This window comes from Epinephelus moara, chromosome 20 (assembly GCF_006386435.1).
Source record: "Epinephelus moara isolate mb chromosome 20, YSFRI_EMoa_1.0, whole genome shotgun sequence".
Classification (NCBI taxonomy): Eukaryota; Metazoa; Chordata; class Actinopteri; order Perciformes; family Serranidae; genus Epinephelus; species Epinephelus moara.
Window position 1 is genome coordinate 27,557,568 of NC_065525.1, and position 20,317 is coordinate 27,577,884.

Below are 20,317 nucleotides of genomic sequence, written 5' to 3' on the forward strand. Positions count from 1 at the left end.
GCAGTATTTACATATGTGTATTACTGCATTTTTGGATGAATATAACTTATGCCTAGTTTGTAAGCAACTCTGTTCTGTTGTAGCTGGTTGAGGTGGTCAAGGTCAATAATAAAACATCATATACTGTGTCTATAAAATCTTAATCTGCAAAATAACTTGTTTGTAAAACTGCCAAATTAATGCAGTGGAGTAAAAAGTACAATATGTCCTTCTGAACTACTGAAGCGTAAAATGGAAATCCCCAAGTATATTACAAGTACCTCAGAATTGTACTTGAGTAAATGCACTTATTTACACTGAACCCCTTGTGCGACACTCTGAGTATACAGTTTTAATGGAGTATTTTTACACAGTTTGAACTCGACGATGATGTGAATATTCCTCCCCTGGATAAAGTTAGGATGTGCTGGAAGTGCTGTTGCTCTTTTAACTAAAAACTTGCTCTGGGCTCATCCAAATTTTGCAGCTATTCTGAGCTACAGTGTATGAATATATTTTAGTCCTGTCACATTCAGTCACACAACTGCATTGTAGTGGATGGTAAAACTTTCACTTGGTTATTGGCATGCAGTGAGACTTTTACTCCACAAATTGATACCAATAAACTTACAGAATCTGAGTATAAAATATTACAATAAGAATATAAAAAGATGTTAAAATATACAGCTTATCCTATAGTTAATGCATCAGTAAACACTGTGAGGGCTGGCAGCAGTTTACAGGTTATTATTGTTATTTTTGTGTCTGTTCTGCGTCAAAGCAGAGAGTCACATGAAGTCTGTCATCACAGCTTTTTAATTGGTCTGTAAAACCTGCTGCAGCTAATGTTTGTGGTGTTTGATACAAACCAGCACTAAAGCTACCTTCTTTGGAGGTCAAGGAGACTATGCGATGCATACTGGTCTTTTACTACAATGCATTTTGTGTCATTATGTATTTACAGAGGAACAAGTATACAGATCCTTAACTTTACTACAAGTAATAGTACAACAACAGAAAAATACTATGTTACAAGCAGAAATCCTGCATTCAAAATGTTACTTCAGTATAAGCAAGTATCACCAGCAAAATATACTTAAAGTATCAAAATAAAAGTATTGATTGTCAGTGAATTACTTTCTTGATCTTTTTTATGATTTTCAGATACAGACATTGAATTGACTCACAGTTACAGTGTATGATCCGTAATAGTGCATCATATTTTAGAAGAGTATGCTCTGTAGCCTATATTTAAATCTGCAAAGTAACTAATAACTATTAAATAAATGTAGTAGATTTAGAAGTTCAATATTTTCTTCATGGAGTACCCCAGAATTGTACTTTGAGGCAGCACTTAAGTTGATGTACAAGGGTGGGCTGAAAAGTTCATCGGCTGACTAAGATGGAGTAAGACTAGAGCAATGAAACTTGGCGTGCATTAAATTCAATCTCTCCTATTACTAACTGCTTTGTTTCCTTCTAGATAAACCCACATTTGACAGCTAATTTAGGACTTTGAAAATTAGCACTAGAGCAGTTCGGACAAAATTTGGCTCTGTGGTGTTACCAAATATCTGCAGAAAAAGCAGATACCCCCCCCCCCCCCCAAGGACATTCATGCTGACATTGTTGCTACATTAAGGGACGATGCTCCAGCTTTATCAACTGTGCAAGATTGGGCAGCTGAATTCAAGAGGGGTAGGGAGAGCCTTGAAGATGACCCAAGGTCCCGACGTGCTGCTGCAGCCACCACTGAAGATAACATTGATCGTGTTATGAATAAATGTAAGACTTTATTGGTGAAATTCACAAGCTACCCAGTAGTGTATAGTGCCACCTTTAAACAGATGTACACATTAATATGATTTACATTATTCTGAAATGGGCCATTCTGCATGAGTACATTTACTTTTTTTTACACTTAAGTATATTTTGGTGCCGATACTTTCACTTAAAGAACATTCTAGATGCAGGACTTTTACTTGTAACAGAGTATTTCTGTGCTGTGGTATTGTTACTTAATTAAAATATTTGAGTACTTCTCCCACAACTGGAAATAAGATGTAGACAATATGACAATATGGACAGGTGTAAAAAAGGTTTACCTACAACATAAAACAAAACGGATAAAATATATTTATGTGTACATGTGAAAGTGCTTCACGTGTTAAAAAACGAGTTATAGGGGAGAATTTTTTTTTTCTGTTTTTGATAGACTACTTTTAGTACACGCGCAAACACACACACACACACACAAACACACACACACACACTGACCATGTGATGTGAATGCCCCCTGTTCCGGTTACAGAGGGAGGGAGGAGGGCGGCAGCAGTTCAATGTAAACCCTCACGCTGATGGAGAGCAGCGGCCAACATCAGGAGCGGACCCAGTCACTCACTCAGCGCTGCAATTTCCCAAAATGTGCATTTTCCTTCTCGGGCGCGGATTAAAACTCCGGGAGACCTCGGCCTCTAATGGGGAGCAGCTGCATTAACTAGTGCTCTGACTTCCATTAACTGTTTTTCTTTGCCGCCGGCCAGGTCACAGAGCTGCGCACGGCACTGTGGGCTTATCCACCGACACCCGGCAGGAAGAGGGACATTAAACTGACTATTTAGAGTCCTAAAGTGGCACTTTTTCCCTGCTCTGAAAGAGAGACCGCGTCACGTGGACAGGTGACCTCAAAGCTGCACCTTATCTTTCTCCTGAAAGCCTGGAGGAAGTTAAAAAGGAGAAGGAAAGGGTAAGAACTGCAAGAATTTAATATCAGCTCAAAATCCTGCTGTACTTTGTTGAGCCCAGCCACCAGCAGCAGCTCTATTACTATTATTACTACTATTACTACTACTATTACTATTACTATTACTACTACTACTACTACTATTACTATTACGCCACAGTTTGTTAGATATTTATTAGATATTTTATAGATGAAGGGACGAAGAGACACCTGACAAAGTGCTGTGGCATGGCTGCAAGAGTGTTAATTGGCCCGGACTGTGATGCAGTTTGCAGCCGGGGGCTTCATAAACAAGACAACAGCAGCTCCCGGGCAGAGGGTTAACTTGTCACAGACACTGCCTCATCAAATGACTCTGTCCTGACTCACATAGGAGTCAGGGGCCGCAGGCCACAGCATGGGTAACTCCTCCAGGAAGGGAGAGGGAGAAGAGGAAGAGGAGGGGGCGAAGGATGGCGAGGAGGGAGAAATGACAGAGAAGAAGAAAGAAGAAGAGGTGGAGGTGGAGGAAGAGCTTCCACTAGGGGTGGAGGAGTTGTTCGAGAGTGGAGATCCCGTGCTGGACTTGAGCTACCGTAAATTTAAGCGGTTGCCTTCGCGTGTGAGTGGACTGCTGCATCTGGAGAAGCTGTACGTTTGTGGGAACAGCCTGCGCACTCTGCCCGACAGCATCTCCCAGCTGCAGGGCCTGCGAATCCTCGCCCTCGACTTCAACAAGATGGAAGACGTTCCACCGGCTGTCTTCCAGCTCACTAACCTCACCCGCCTCTACCTGGGCAGCAACCGGCTCATGACCCTCCCGCCCGAGGTGAAGAACCTGCAGAGTCTGCGCTGCCTGTGGGTGGAGAGCAACTACTTTCAAAGGTTTCCACGGGAGCTCTACGACCTGCCTCACCTCAAGTCCCTGCAGATTGGGGACAACCGGCTGAAGACGCTGCCCCCTGACCTCTGGCGTATGGAGGCTTTGAGGGGATTATGGCTCTACGGGAACCGCTTTGAAACCTTCCCCAGAGTCCTGCTACGCATGGAGGGTTTGGAGATTTTAGATCTGGATCGCAACAAAATCTCAGAGTTTCCCAGCCTGAAACGTCTCCACGCCCTGCGCCTCTTCTCCTACGACCACAATCCAGTGGAAGCCCCGCCTAAAGTGGGCGAGGAGGTGCTCGTGGTTGGGGAAGGCGCAGCGGAGTTCTTGGAGGCTCGTGAGGCCAGGAAGGAGAGACGACGAAAGGCCGCAGAGCAAGAGGCGGAGGAGCTGGCTCTGGCAGGAGAGGAGCCCGTTATTCACGGTATCCTAAAGAACAGCAACTCCAACTCAAAACAAGCGGCGGTGACTGTAGAAGAAGGAGACATTAAAGAGGAAGAGGCAAAGGAGGAGGAGGAGGGTGTGGAGCTGCCCATCACCGAGTACGACGGAGCTGAGCTTGAATATGACGAGGAGCTTGTTGAGTATGAGACGGAGGAGCTGATATGTGAGGGAGAGGGGTTTGAGTATGAGGGCGATGAGCTGGAGTACGAGAGGGCTCAGATGGACTATGAGTACGAGGAGCTGGAGGACCCAGGGAGACAAGATGAAGGGGCATGAATAACCCCTCATACATCCAGACTCAGATGATCTGCAGGCAGGTGGAGGTGGATGACAGAGAAGAAGCTGACACAAATTAGCTGTGCTTAGGGATGTCAGCGGTGAAACTGTTAATTGATTTACTGCTGAGAATATTTTTGACCTGTTAGGCATGTCAGTGTGTAGGTTAATTTTGCTACTGTTCAGTTTACTGCACTGCACACCACCTGGGTCTGGTGGGAGCAGGCCTCCAGGAAAGCAGCTCAGCCTGGCTTTCACTTTTTCCCAGTGGCCACTCGCAGTATTGCAGCAAAAAATTCCCCTACAGCCTAAAAATATTTTCTCAACAGAACACCATTATAAAAGAGTAAAACTGCTGGCAGGACACCTCGAACTGTAAACAAGTCAATTATGACTTATTTTTATTATGAATTTTTTAACCATGGAGGTTTTATATTTATTAAACTTTCCTCAGGCCGAGAAAAGCAATTTAAATATCTGTGATCTGTCATCACTATGTAAAGTTTATGAGCTGAGCAGAAGCTTGTGGGCAGAAGAGAAACATATTCAGTGGGCCACATACGGCAAAGTAAACCCCTGGCATATATACCAGGAGAGCCATTCCATTGGACTGAATAGGCGCCATCTTGGGGTCCAGTATGCAGTTATTATTATCAATCTATGGTTACAGCCAGCTAGCTGCGTTAACATTTTAACCCACCCGCCGGTCTCCACTAGCTAGCCTTGGCTGCTCTGCACCCTGCACCAGCCAGGCATCAGAAAGTATGCCAGGCTTTGAAGCCAATTTTCATAGTGGCCAAACAGGGGTACCACAATCTCCGGGGTCAGTCACATGATGGCCTACAGCCCAAAAAGACTTCTTCATATAGACTGGCAAGGCGAAAGAGACGTCTGTAAATCAGTAGATACTTTTTTTGGGGCGTCACAACCCCTGAGAAATGAGTCGTTTCATTATCAGGATAGTAACATTTGGAAAGTCTAGAAGAGCTGCAAGATTAATTCATTTTGTCCTCATTGAAGTTAGCAGCGTGTTAAACCATAAGTTCGCCATTTGGCTGTCAGAAGTTAGCCACTCAGTTGCACTTGGCAGAGCTCAGCTGTCTTAAGTCGATAGTGCACTTGCTCTACGGGCCGCACAGTGCAGAAGTTCTGCCAGATCAACTGTGTATTTCTTTGTGCAGCAGTTGAATCATTTTGGCTTCATGCACCACTGAGCAACTCCTAATTTAATGCTGTATCCATCTCTCCTAATGCACCCGTGGCACCAGTCAGGTTAGGTGGGAGCAAGCTAAGGGCGCCGCTCATTCAGCAATTACTGTTTGTAACATCATCCCGAACCAACAGTGTTTCTGTGGAAACATTGTGCCCACCGTCAGGTTACCCCTCAGGTCGCCTCTTTAAGTGAGTTGCTCAGTTTAAGGAGCAGCTAAGGCCAGAGGGTGGCCAGTGGGCACTGTGTTTTCGCGACGTGGGCAGCCGGCTGTCTGTCAGCAAAGCCAACAAAATATAAAATAAACAAGACATATACATCACAAAACATTAAAATTTCACTACCTTTGAATAGATAGTGCTTTGAAATGTGGCGCTAATTAGCTCACTGAGCCAATGCAGCGCCGGACCAAAAGGGAAGCCCTCTTGTGTTTGATGTCTATTGTGTTTTTTTACCCCTCCAAAATTAACCGGTTATTTACCTGTTAATGGGTGTTGGGTCACTGAAAGCAAAATTAACCGAAACTGACATCCCTAGTTGTGCTGCTAATTACTAATCTATATTGTTAACTGTGAAATTGAATGAGCATTGAGGCATTAAGAAACTGTGAACTGACAGCACCTGTGACATCTCAATCAGCTGCAAATGACCAAACCAGAGCAGGACTCAAGTGTGTGTGAGAGAGTGTGCAGAGTGTACGGCTGTTTTACATTAGGGTTGTTTTCTGAGTGTCTTCCCTTATTAAATATTATTTCAGCTGATGGAGTCAGTGTCTATCACTTACTGGAAAATGTGTCTTAATTGGGAGCCAGTGAATGCACCAGCTAGTGTTTACTTCACTGACACTCTGTAGTATTTCCACTCATCATGGTCAGTGTCTGTTTTATGTGCCTACCAGTGCACCTTGGCTCATTGCTGTTGTTATAAACCATGCGTGTGCATGTAAATATGTGTATTACATTTAGATTTATTTATGACATGTTAAACACAACTCCCCCAGCCCCTGTCAGTGTTGTGTAAGCACTCCTGTGAGTGTCAGTGCCAAGAAAGAGAGGGAGACGAGCTGGATGATTAGAGCAATGAATAGCTGGGGTGCCTCACCATAAAAGGTAAGTCCATAGGGAGGCTCCAAACATGAAATGGACTCACAAAAATATCAAGCAGGAGGTCCGCAGGTCAGAGATTCTCAGGTCATGACCTTTGTGTACTCCTTTTTGTCAGTGACTGCACCTTTTCTACCTCCATCTCTTACATGAAGCAGACCCGACCCTTGTTCTCCTCTCATCTCTACACTCATTATTGATGTGGGGCTCGTATGTAATTCAATCCTCTTTCCCTCCACGTATCTTTCTCTCACATCTCATTGAAAGAGTGAAATATTTATCCCAACGCTGAAATATTTATGCTCGTACTCGTGTGGCAGCGTGTCTCCACTCCTGTGTCTGTGCAGAGGAAAACATTTGGAGAACAGACTCAAACTGATGATTGCTTTTCATAAATTTCATATTTTAAATGCAGGAATTCTCCTATTTACATATAAATCATTGATTTTACATAAGCATATGTCTGGGTATCTTTGTTGTGTCTGGGACTGCAACTGATTAATCTTGTTATCTCTTGATCTGCTGATTATTTCTTCGGTTATTTGATTGATTGATTGATTGATTGATTGATATAGAATATTAAAAAAAATGAAAAAAGCCCATCATAGTTTCCCAGAGGAGCTTTTCTTGTTGGACCAACAGTTTAACACTGAAATCTATCAGAGTTTTGATCATAAAAAAACAAAAAAAGCAGCAAATCTTGACATTTCAAAAGCTGAAACCATTCCATTTAAAAAAAAAAAAAAAAAAAAAAAAACTTTAAATAGTTGCCAATGTTTCTATAGGTACAACAATCATTATTTTCATTATCATTTAATCTGTCAACTGTTTTCTTGACTGATGTTTTATCCATTAAAGAAAACAGAAAACAGCAAAAAATAAATGCTCATTTCAGATTCCCAGAGCCGAATGTGACATCTTCAAATGTCTTGTTTTGTCTGACAAAAACACCAAAATACTTAAGTTATCATAAAGACAAAGAAAAGCACCAAACCCTCACACTGGAGGAGCTGGAACCAGAAAGTATTTGATACTTTAACTTGAACAAGACTTTACAGTGACTATAGCTGCAACAATTAATCGGTCAATCGATTAGTCAAATGAAAGAAAATTCAAAGCCAACTATTTGATCATGTTTTCATCACTCGTTTGTCAAACACAAATATCAAACATCTGCTGATTCCAGCTTCTTAAATGTGAAAATTTGCTGCTTTTCTTTTTTTATTTATGAGAATAAATTTGGGTTTTGCACTGTTGATTGGACATTTTTCACATTTTTTTGACATTTTATAGAATAAACAATTAATTGATTAATTGTCACAACAGATAAGCAGATTATTGATGATGAAAATAATGGCTAGTTTTAGCCCTAACAGCGGCACAGTGGTGCAACATGCTCACAGTGGCAATGCTATCATGCTGATATTTAACAGGTATAATGTTTACCATCTTGCTTGTTAACTTACTAGCATGCTAATTTTTTTTAATTAGCACTAAACACAAAATACAGGTGAGGCTGATGAGAGGGTCACTAGTTTTGCAGGTTTTTGGTCATAAACTGAAGTATTGGATGAAATATCATTAACCTGATGATGGCGCTAGAGGAAACATTAAAGGACCTCCAAAGTTATCTGAATATCTGAACTAAATTTCATGGCAATACATCCGATAGTTGATGAGATATTTTAGCCTGGATCAATGACTGTATATAAAGATGGACAATGCATCTTCACTTCCTCCCATTGTACAAAGACGAAGCCAAAATATCCCGAAAAAGGGCGCTGCTTTCTTGTGCTGGTGACATCATTTGAGAGAGAGCACCAGGGGCTGCACAGTAGGGATCAGGAAGTAGAGTTGCGGTATGGAGTTCCCGCCTAAACTATTGATCCTGAGCACACACATCTGTCAATAATGATGTCACATCCCCTTTTTATAGCACCAAATAACTTATTAAAACAGTTGAACATACACCAGTGTTACCTCAAATGAAAAATAAAACATCTTTGGGGGGGAAAAATTGACATGAAGCTACCTAAATTTTCTAGTTTGGCCCATGTCGTATCTGCTAACATGTAGGGGGCGGGCTTTATGGCCTATACTGCAGCCAGCCACCAGGGGGCATCTAACTGTTTTCACTTCACTCTTGGGGGAGCTGTCATGTCGTCCATCTTTACTACACAGTCTATAGTTTGGACCAAAGTATTGCAACGACCACAACTGCTATCCCTAGAGCCACTAGCATGGCTAAAATGTTCAGAAAGAACATGATGTCACTGCTCAGGAAGATGTGAAAGCAGCTAATTAAACATGATCTAGTGTCTGTGCTTTGCTGACACCAACAGTTCTTTGCAGTCACTCTGTGGTTTTATATATCTTATTTTGACACAGAAACCCTGTGTTTATTTGACTTGTGTTGACAGTGTAAAACTACTGCAGATTCTGAGAGCTGTCACACAGTAGGTGTAGAGTACGGTGCCACAGTATACGACACATAATGTGACGCATTCGGAAACTTGACCCTCCTTCTCGCTTTGTGGTCCGCAGCTCACTCCACAGCTGTGGGTGGCAAAACAGTTTGACACAGCGCAGACGTCGATGGGAATCGGTGCCATACTCTGAGTATAATTATTTTGCTCATTAGTTTACACTCCTCTCATTCTCTGTAGGTCAGTGAGAGCGAGGCAGTCAAAGACAATGCATCATCTCCTTCACTCCCTCTTTGGCTCTCACACCACTTCACTTCACACAACTGTCTGACTGGCAGCTCTTCAGCTCGCACAAAAAGGGCTGCACAAAGAGATGAAAATGAGACGTTCTTTGACAGGACTATTGTAAACACAACACAGACGGGGGAGTGATGAAGGTTTGCAGGATATGATTATAAGGATATGTAATATTCATAGGAGGATTATGAGACAAAAGGCCCCCGGGCACAGACATGCTAAGGCCCCACCACCTCTACTACACAGGAGCGAGACACAGACTGTGGTGGTTTCACCTCTTTTTTTGTTCGCTCATTTTTGTTGTTGTTTGGCATCTCTTTGTAGTTGCCATGCATATTTTTGTGGTTTTGTGTCTCTTTGCAGTTGTTTTTGTCTTTTCAGAATCAGAAATATACGGACACTTTTGATTTTTCACAAACATGAAACACATTGGAGACAGCTTATGGTAGTAAAATGAACATTCCGTTCACGGCCAACAGCTCCGGTCACATTCCTGCAATCAGCATGCCAATGGCACGCTCCCTCAAAACCTGGGACATCTGTGGCATTGTGTTGTGTGATCAAACTGCACATTTTAGAGCCACCTTTTATTGTGACCATCCCAAGGCACAGCTGTGTAGTAACGATGCTGTTTAATCAGCATGTTGATAGGTCACACCTGCCAGGTGGATGGATTATCTTGGGAAAGGAAAAGTGCTCACTAACACTGATTTTAACAAATTTGTGACCAAAATTTGAGGGAAATAAATCGACTGAGTGTATAAAAAGTCTTCGATCTTTAACTTAAACCTGTGAAAACAAAGTGCTGCATTTAAATGTTTGCTTAGTAGACTTTATTGATCTTGAGGAGGCGGATTTTCTGGTTATTTTGTGTCTCTATGACATAATTTTGTGTCTTGTTGCAGTCCCTTTTCATCTCTTTGTGGTATTTTTGTGTCTCTTTGTGGTCAGTTTAAGTCGTCCGGGTCGGTACATTTCATTTGAGTGACATTTTTAGGTGAAGACCAGAGGGGCCCTGACACTGGCCCTGTGCCTGGTAGGCCTGTTAAGTAATCCATCCATGGCAATAGCTTAACAGTTCTTATTCGCACATCCATGTTTTTCTATTTCTGCACAAATGACCCAGATTAACGTGTTAACACATTTTATTTTAAGCCATGCAGGTACCATCTGAGGTGTGTGAAGGTTTAGCCCCTAAAGATGAACCTGTGAAATAAAAATAGGTCATGTCAGTCAAAGGAAACATATGCATGATGAGACTTTATGTGTGCGGCTTGTTCGTGTACCTATCCATGTCTCGCCGATTGTATCCGCTGTCCATTTTTGCACGGGTGATTCCTGCACAAGTGGGTCCAGAATTCAACTTTTCATAACCAGCATTTTTACAGAACCTGGAAAATAAGGTGGATATTTGTCAACCACACAGGCGCTCGAAGAATATCCTGTATACTTAACATTATTGGACATTATTAAACACACTTACGTGCTCCTATACTGTGTAGTAAAGTGTGAACAATCAAAAGGTGTGTTAGGGAAAGCATGGATGTTTGGAGCATTGAGAAGAAACCCTGTGGGCTCCTAGAAAACACAACAACAGACTGAAAACAGCAGCTCCAAACACAGACAGAGGAAATATTGATTGAAGCAAAAACAAAACAAACTACAAGATAAAAATATATAACCTTGTTTCCAATTGTCCTCTCAGTTGGTGCACTACTTTTAGTCTGGGGTGATGGCAGAGGGGAGGTCTGGAAGAGCAGAGGGAAGGATGTTGATATCATTAATATCTGAAGCACTTGACTGGAAGAGGGTCGATACTCACTGGGCAGGCCGGGGGAGCGGTGGCACCTCGAGTGAATCCTGTTTCTCTGGAAAAACGGCTGCAGCTCAGGCTCGGACTCGCCTCAGTGCCCTTCAAACACAAAGTACAAAAAGACACAGTTAAACCTGGAAGATGCTGGAAAATAATTTTACAAACTGCATCCTTTGAAAAGAGAGTTCAGAGTGGATTCTGTTCTGTGGGTCAACCTTTAGAAATGACGGCGGCATGAAGTCATTTTTCATCACTGAGCCGTGAGTCTGCAGAGGTTCAACCTGAAGGAAATAAAAAGTGACAGAAGAGGGGGGAAGACAGACCACACAGAAATTAGTGGTGTACCTGCCATGTAACCATGTGATGCAAACTGTAGTAATAGTATTGTATGTCTGATTTATTTTACAAGAATTACTTTTCACAAAACCTACCCAACAGCTTTTCTTCTCCTGAAATGTGTTTAGTCTAAGGTCTGTTCCCTCAGTGAAACCACTCTCTCCTTTTGGACCCACAGTCACATGATGCACAGAGACTGAAAGAAGCACAACAGTGTAAATGCACCATTTAAAAACAAACCCCGACAGGTCATCAAGTTTAAGTTCTTTATTGTCACCTGCAGAATAATTACAGTGAAGCATTTCATTGGTAATTAAATTCTTAGATCTCAGGATCTCTCTGACAATGCCACTACAAATATGTATAAAAAGATCAAGTACATGAAATCTAATTAGAAACAAGACAGAAAATAGAGCAGCAAAGTATATGAATACAAAATAATATAATGTAAAACATCTAATAAAATGAAATATAATACTGTGGTAGACTAGTGTACAATAACATCAGGTCATGAGAAGTTCTCATTCTTTTTATCATGCCAACTAAAGCAGCTTAGAATAAAATTATGGTAAATGGACTGCACCTGTATAGTGGACAACCCACTCTACCTTCTGAGCCACAGCCGCCACATTACATGTGGTTTGTCTCCTACCTAATCGATTCCTTTTTTTCATGTCTTTAAAGCTATAGTTGGTAAATGTTATCATTAATTAAAAAGCTTATCAATAAAATCATGTTTCTGCTTCTTGTAATGTTTCCAATGACATTTGCTATAATTACAAAAAACAACCAATCAGAGTCGAGGAGTCAATGCAGCTGTCAGTCATGTCAATCACTGCCCGTGAACTGCAGTCATCAAACTAGGCAGCGCTGATCAAATATGAATCAAGACTCTGTTATTGCATTGCCTATTTCTCCCCTCACATATTTTAGTGCACTGTTTAGCTGTGAAATGAGAAAGTTTGTGACCTGGTTGCCATGTTGGAAACAGTTGAGTGAAGCATCAAGCATCTTTCACTGGCCAGAGCAAACTATCTCATTTTACAGCTAAACAGTACACTAAAATAATTTTAATTTTTAATTAATTTAATTTAATTTTATATACTTTATTAATCCCCCTGAGGGGAAATTCAATTTTTTCACTCTGTTTTTTTTTGTCATTAACGCACAGGTCCGAAAGACACACACATATGTTTTTGAAATCACCTGAGGGTGCTTTCAGACCTAGAGTTGTCTTGCTTTGGTCCGAATCAGGGACGGATTTTGTTACAAAGTTGCATAATTGCCTAGAGTTGGTTCGTGTTCTCACGGCAGAATTTACAAGCAGACCAGACCAAATGCCTTGTGAGAGAAAGCTGCTCTTGATTGGGCAGAATTTCCATGCAGGAAAAATCCGGGAAGTAAACAAAACATTGAAGAAGAGTACACTTGATATTAGCGCTGGTCATCGTGGACTATATTGCTGTCATTGTTCATTCTAGGCAAACTATACAGTTTGAAAACGAGGCGCAGCTCCAACTAGAAAACAATGTTTTGATGCATTGGATGTGCTGAATGTGCATATTAAGGCAGTACAGGAGGAGGTGCACATTAATAATCCTCCAGGACTGTAACATGCTCATGTTTAACCCAAACAATGTGTCATGTGACTGCAGTTGGTTCGGATTGAGGTCGGAACATGTTCTCACCACAAACAAACTGCACCAGAGTTCATTTGTAACCAGACCGAAACCACCTCTTCAAGAAGGTCTTGGTCTGGTTGTTTTGGTGCACACCTGAGTGCGATTGCTGTGTTAACACCTGCCCAAACAACCGCACTTAAAGGGCAAACGAACTTGAGTTCGATTGACTCGAACCAAACAAGGCAGGTGTGAAAGCACCCTGAAGTGAGAAATGGGCAATGCAGTGACAAAATCTTTGTTCATATTTGATCAGCGCTGCCTAGTTTGACAGTGTGACCGCAGTTCATGAGACATGATTGACAGCTGCGTTAAAGACCCCTCGGCTCTGATTGTTTTTTTTCATTAGCTGCAGTATAATCCAGCAAATGCCATTAGAAGCATATGAAGAGGCAGAGAAACATGTCTCATTTAATGCTGTGTGGATTTAGTTCAGTAAATATGACAAAAGTTATTTTCATAAAAGTTACTAACTACAGCTTTAAACTTTAAACCCACATGAACTATTATTTTACCTGTAGGTGTGAGCCGATGCGGCACAAACAATCTCTGGTACTCTGTCTGAGGAGAAATATTCATGGGGACAGATAATTAGGACTTTACCACTCAGTATTTATGCACATGTTATGCTTCTCAACATCTCCTGCGTGTTGTTATCTTTCCGCGTCCTACCTTTTCCTCCACAGCCGCTGTCTTCGGACGACTCCTCAGCTGATGGAAGCCGCTGTCTCTGGGTTTGTTAATGAGGTTTGGCAAAGACCCCGAACAATCAGACTGGATGTGATGCTGGTAGTGTCGTTGAGTTTGAGACACGAAGCTGTCAGATAACAGGAGTCTGCAGACAAAAACAACACACCTGTGTTTGAGGAAACAGGCTTTTTGAAGCGTGAGGGGAGCATTCATTTTATTTATCACAGTCAGTTTAATCAGTTCAGGAAGTTGGTTTACGCAGAAACACAGAAGAACTTGTGTTCTTGTATGCATCAGTTCAACCAGTTTACAAAAATATGTGTGCTTTATTGTCTCTGGAGGTTTCTGGCTTTAGTTTCATTTGATTAAAATCACCTGTGAAGATTTACTATGGGTGTGCAGGGCTGTGAAGACATCACTCTCTGGGATTTCTGTCTCCACTCCAATACAAGAGGTCAAGAGGGTTGTCTTTGTGGGGCTCATTAAAAGAAGCAGCGGCAGTAACAGTAGCTATATAACAGGGACTTTTTCTTTGGTAGAAAGTATCACAGTAACACAGAAAAATCTGTACATAAACTGGATTAACAGGGACATTGTTTATTTCTATTAAAATTTTAAATAAATTGAGCACCACTTCTTTAAGCCCTGTACACCCATGGTAAAATCACACAGGTTATTTTAGTTATTTTGATTGATTAGGCCTGCAGGTGAGGTTAACTGGTGACTCTAAATTGTCTGTAGGTGTGAATGTGAGCGTGAATGGTTGTCTGTCTCTATGTGTCAGCCCTGTGATAGTGTGGCAACCTGTCCAAAGTGGGGGGTAAAAGCACAGGTGTTGCAATTAACACAAACAATGGCTCTGTTCTGTTCAAGTGTCCCAGTAAGCCATGGCAATGGATGAAAAGTGGCGCAAATTTTAACCAAATTATTAAATAATCTGCAAAAGAAAATATTAATGTATTAACTTTTCCCTTCACAATTATGCAAATATTGGGAGCTGGTTCATCAAGACAAGCAGCTAATTATCCAGTCAGGTGCGACTGCAGACGAGGGTGCACAAGATGGCATAATTAAAAGAGCCAAAGTCAAACCTCAAACAAAGAGAGATGTGTATAGCTGCAACCACATTCTGTTTGAAGCCTACATGACACACCTCTACAAACCGTGTCCACCACCAGTGCAAGACAAACCCACCAACACAACGGTTATATGAACCCTGCTTCAATGCCACATTGTAGTGAACAAATATGAGGCCAAATGAAGCAGTAATCAACTTTATAATTCATTATACATGAAGATGTGATTCACCTCATGAGTAACAAGATGTAACCATTCCCATCACCCTTACCTTAACTGCCTCTCTGTACCCTAACCTAACACGTCTACCTAAACAATAACTTAGCATTTTCTTCCTCTTTTGGACCAAGGAGTGAAAGGGTCTGATCGTTTAATGATGGTGGGTGGGTCACATAGCTGCTACAGCTGCAGCTCTACCATCTCAAATGAAGGTTAACAATAGATGTATAATAACAGAGCAAACACTTGACTGTAGAAACACAGAGTTTTGAACAAGTAAGATTACAGTTTTTTGCTCTTCTGGTAGCAGCCCTGCATGCGCACACAGGTACGTCATGACTGTGCGTCATCATTTATTCACTAAATCTGTTTCCATTGGACTCATTTACATTTTTTCAATACACCAACTATTTCACCTCCCCTGAGTGTAAAAAGTGAGCCAGCATGCACAGTACAGCCAGGGATCCTGACATCAAAGCAGCTAAATGAAATTGGGCTATCAACACTGATAGTATTTACACCTGTGCTTTTCCTGCTGAGACATGTTGTGATTTGGCTAAACTGTGAACCTCCTCATTTTGCACTTCCCTCTTGCTTATTTTTACATAGCGTTTGGTATTTCATGCAATTTCCAGCATAAGGGCAGTTACACATGAGCAAATGCAGGCCAGTGACCGTCGCCTGCCGAGGCAATATTTGTGCTGAGTGTGGGCAGTGTCAGGTGTGACGCACACAGAAAGCTATCTTGCTAGCTAATGTTAGCTAGCTCGCTCATAATACCATGAAATATGATGTTATTGGTACACATTTTCTTATGCTCCAGGCTGCATCTCTCATGTGGAGCAGTTTGTATTTGCCACTAATATAGTATCGGCTTGACTGATATGGCAACAATCGCTGTGTCCCCTACCCATAATCCTCTGCTGTTGGTTGAGGCTGTGATTTTGCCAGTCAAATTTCACCAAAGCTGAACTACACACTGCAAATATGTGGATTTGCTTTGCTAGCCTACTTTAAGTAAATGTTTTAATGCGCCTTCATTAGCCTTCAGTGTTTCGCTCATGTGTGACAGTATGGTCATAGGGCTGGTGTAAAACTGCATCTACTTGGGGCAACAAAAAAGTTTGTCTCAGGTGCGTCAGTGCAATAGACAAACAAGGAGGAAGGGACGACAGAGGACATACTCGCACACCAATGTAACTGGGCTAGAAAGCCACAAAAAAGTCCACGGGCTGAGATCAAAATATTTAAATATTATCTATTAAAGACATCTGTGCACAAAAACGGTGCTCAAAGCGAAAAAAAAAAAAAGATGAAGACTAAGTAAAAACAACGGCAAACATTTCAGCCCTTGAAATCATCAGTGCAGCATTGATGACGATAGTGACAGTATGGTCACACATTGAACTGGCAAAGTCATAGCTTCAACCAACAGCAAAGGATTATGTGTGAAGGAGACACAGATTGTTGCTGTGTTTAATCACTCGATACTGTGTGATGTTGGCCATGAAAAATACAAACTGTCCCACATGAGAGATGCTGCCTGGCTGGCAGTGAGTTGGGAGACAGGCATGGAACTTAAGAAGATTGAAAGTGTATCGATGGCATCATTTTTGTGGTATTTATAACCAAGCTGGCTAAAATTAGCTAACAAGCTCGTCACAACCAGCACTGCCTACATTATCGCCTCAGTGATGATCACTCATGTGTGACTGCGCCCTTACTCCACCCAGCTTCTATTTGACTAGAGATCTGATCAGACAGGGTGATTGGAAGCACCTGTGTGGGGCCTCTAGCATTGTTACAGTCCTCACCTGCTCTGACACTTACCCAAACTGAGGGTTGTCAACGTGGTCCAAACATGGCCTGTAATAAATGGCAGGTCTCTGGTTTGATGTGAAGCCTGACCCACTGGGCGGTCTGAGGTAAGAAGTGAAGTTCGCCCTGCCTGGATCTGTTTTGAATCCTAATCAGTGTGATAAAAGTTAATCTGTTTATGCTGATCCTTTCTAAGTCCTTTCATGTGACATAAAGTTTCCCCCCTCATCACCACTCTCTCACCATATGACGCTCTATAAGACGTGTTGCAGAGTTTGACTGTGTTGTCGGTCAGTCCTCCCCTGCTGCCTGTTGCTCCGACAGTCGGCATGACTATCCTCCCCTGCTCAGCCATCTGTGACTGCTGTAATGGAAACCCTCACTGACAACAGTGATGGATGGCAAAAATCCTCAGGGCATGTGCGCACTGCTGTAACCACAAACAAAAGCAGCATCAGCGTGTAACTCCTTTGTTTTATGGCTTTAACAGAATCCCACAGAAGTCAGAGCTCTCTGAAGAAGTGATTACAGAGTCTGTAATGCAATAAGTGCTCCCTTTATCAAATGCTGTTTGAGTGAGGAGTGAAGCTACAGATATATTTATTTAAACTTGATATAAATGACCCCAGAAAAAGAAAGAAAGCTTCACTTAGACATACCTTCAACTCCAGGCTGTTTGTCCACCCCTCTGTCTTGTGTTGGTTTTGTAGGTAAACAGGTTTCTGTTGCTAAGAGATTCAGCACAAGGGCAGCAACATTACTGCTGCAGAGTGACTAGAGTGAAAGACTGACTGCTTACAGTTAATGTTAGATGTTTCTACTGCATCAGGTGTATGTTTTATTTCTTACACACCTGCTCCATACAAGTTATTAGATCATGACAAAATAATACTGAATCCTCTGGATTATTTAATGTTGCAGCATTTTATGACCAAACACCAAACATGTTCCAAATGCGTTATTTTTATTAAAAAGTGGTTAGCCTACTGTTGCAATAATGTTTTTCCATACAAGTTTTTAAGTTTGTTTTATTCATATTTGTATTTATACCACTTGGAGGTGTTTCTTAACCGCTCAGCCCTTTTATCTTTATGATTGAATGTCTCTAGTAGAGATGAGTGAGTACATCATTACCTGTATCTGTACCTCGGGCAGGGTTTAAACTGTCAGTGGGTGGAGCTTAATCCAGAGATGGGTGGGACCTAACCAGGCTGCAATTTCAGGATTGTTCTTTTAATCCTGAAATTGCAGCCTGTCCTCATTCCAAAGTCGTTAAATACAGCTGCTGTGTTTGTGATTTCAGCATCAGACACCGATGCCAAAAGCCATCTTTCGCTGTGGTATCATATGTTGCTGGTCAGCTGGAGGGCACCTGTTGTTGCTGTATGATATTCCACAGGACAGCGCCAGTGTGAAACGCTGCTAGTAACAGTGTAATATAAGGAGATGGAAAGTACCTATAAGGTGGGTGGGAGGGACGGAGGAAGGGTTCAACAAACCTCGGACTTTCAGCCGGGAGCCTGGTGTTCGCTTGCCATGTGAATCTAGAGCCAAACGATGATGTCTTTTTCTAAACCTAACCATGAGCTTTAGTTGCTTAAATGTAACCAGGTGCTTTTGTTGCTGTCCTGGCATTGGTTGCAGCATCCCGGAACATCAACAGCAGATGCAGGAGGATACCTAGAGCGTAATATTTAGACCTGAAAGTCCACTGACAAAGAGGTGATATGTGACAACTTGGGATGGGAATGAAAATTGGGTTGATCAAACGTTGCTATATTTATTGTTTATCAGAAAAATATCCACAGAAAAATCTCAGGATTGAGCTTTAGATCATTTTTGATTACAGGATTGAGAGATTGAACCAACTACCAAAATGAGGATTTCCCTTCATCATAAATACGGATAATGAAACATTTTTACTGACATGATACTTGTACTTGTCAAAAGTACAATATCTGTACAGGATACTTTTTTCATCCGATTATTCAGCTCAGGCCTGCTGTATCAGTATCAGTTGTGTTATATGTGATAATAACGATCAGCCTCCAGTAATTTCTAATCTACTTGTGTGTTTGTTTTTAGTCCTAAACTCAATTATGTTAACTTTTTTTAAACAAACAATATTGACTGCAGAAGTACATCATGAGGTACACTGTGTATCACTACCTCTGGTTGTGAATCACCAGACTACCCACTGTTTGACCACATATTGCTCATTCAGAAGAGCACTTTACAACAACAGAACACATTGTTCTCAAAAACAAACAAGTGAATGAATCAATGTGTTATATACCAGAAACCAGTTATGGATGCATCACAGTTAAAGTTGTTGACAACTACATTAGTAAGTATTTACTTACATATAGATAACAGTGTGTTATATACATTTATTAAATGTTTATATAATGGTTAGAAATGCTAAATAGAAGGGCCTAAAGTGTGGTGCACAACACTATGGTGTAGTGTGAGTATTGTGACAGACATATATGTAATATAGTTTTTATATATGTCTTGTACATACATCCAAACTAAATACCTTGATATATATTTGATGTATATTGTATTTATGATTCATATTTATACCTGTATTTATGTTATGTACAGTACACCCACATGGCCTGCCTGTTTTCCCTGACTTGTTTTACTCCAATGTGTCACTGAACTACCTTAATAAGAATTATTTCTGCACGCATATTTTTGCACAGCTCCATATATACATTTATGTAAGGTATTTTACAACGATCAGCCACAACACTGAAACCACTGATAGGTGAAGCATTTAACACTGATCATCTTGTTACAGGCCAATGTTCTGCAGGGAAACCTCAGGTCCTGGCATTCATGTGGATGCCACTTAAGACACCTCCCACCCAGACACCGTTGCAGGCCAAGTACCTCCCCCTCATGGCAGCGGCACTCCCCTGTGACACTGCCCCCCCCACAGCAGAACAATGAGCCAAGAACATAACAAAGAGCTCAAGGTGTCGACCTGGCCTCCAGATTCCCCAGATCCCAATCCGATCGAGCATACAGGACCTTCCGGTACCCCATTTTGCAAGCCACAGGACTCAAATGTTCCACAGCCAATGCCCTAAGAGGCCCTGTGTCCATGCCTTGACAGGTCAGAGCCAAATCCAAACCGAGGAGGACCCACTATGGATTGGACTTGACTCTGGGGTGCCTGCAAGTCCTACAGATGCTCAATCAGATTGGGATCTGGAAAATTTGGAGGCCAGGCCGATGCTTTGAGCTCTTTGTCACATTCCTCAGGCCGTTCCTGATCAGTTTTTGGTGTGGTAGATGTGTTTGGAAAGGGAGAGCATGTCAAGGTGTCATCTA

The 20,317-nt window shown here is 41.7% G+C and overlaps 2 protein-coding genes across 2 annotated transcripts; one reads left to right on the top strand and one right to left on the bottom strand.

Moving 5' to 3' along the window:
* The first annotated feature begins 2,269 nt into the window (after positions 1-2,269).
* On the top strand, positions 2,270-6,372 carry LOC126408068 (leucine-rich repeat-containing protein 10B). The gene has a single exon (XM_050073427.1). The coding sequence runs from the start codon at positions 3,120-3,122 to the stop codon at positions 4,305-4,307; it is 1,188 nt and encodes a 395-aa protein (XP_049929384.1). The 5' UTR covers positions 2,270-3,119; the 3' UTR covers positions 4,308-6,372.
* Positions 6,373-10,470: 4,098 nt separating this feature from the next.
* Positions 10,471-17,675, bottom strand: ppp1r32 (protein phosphatase 1, regulatory subunit 32). The gene is made up of 12 exons (XM_050073446.1): positions 17,635-17,675; positions 17,219-17,405; positions 16,988-17,123; positions 13,844-14,006; positions 13,687-13,732; positions 11,588-11,688; positions 11,372-11,437; positions 11,166-11,255; positions 11,026-11,091; positions 10,827-10,921; positions 10,630-10,734; positions 10,471-10,549 (listed from the first exon to the last, which is right to left on the bottom strand). The coding sequence occupies exons 2-12, from the start codon at positions 17,328-17,330 to the stop codon at positions 10,531-10,533; spliced, it is 999 nt and encodes a 332-aa protein (XP_049929403.1). The 5' UTR covers positions 17,331-17,405; positions 17,635-17,675; the 3' UTR covers positions 10,471-10,530.
* Between the last annotated feature and the right edge of the window lie 2,642 nt (positions 17,676-20,317).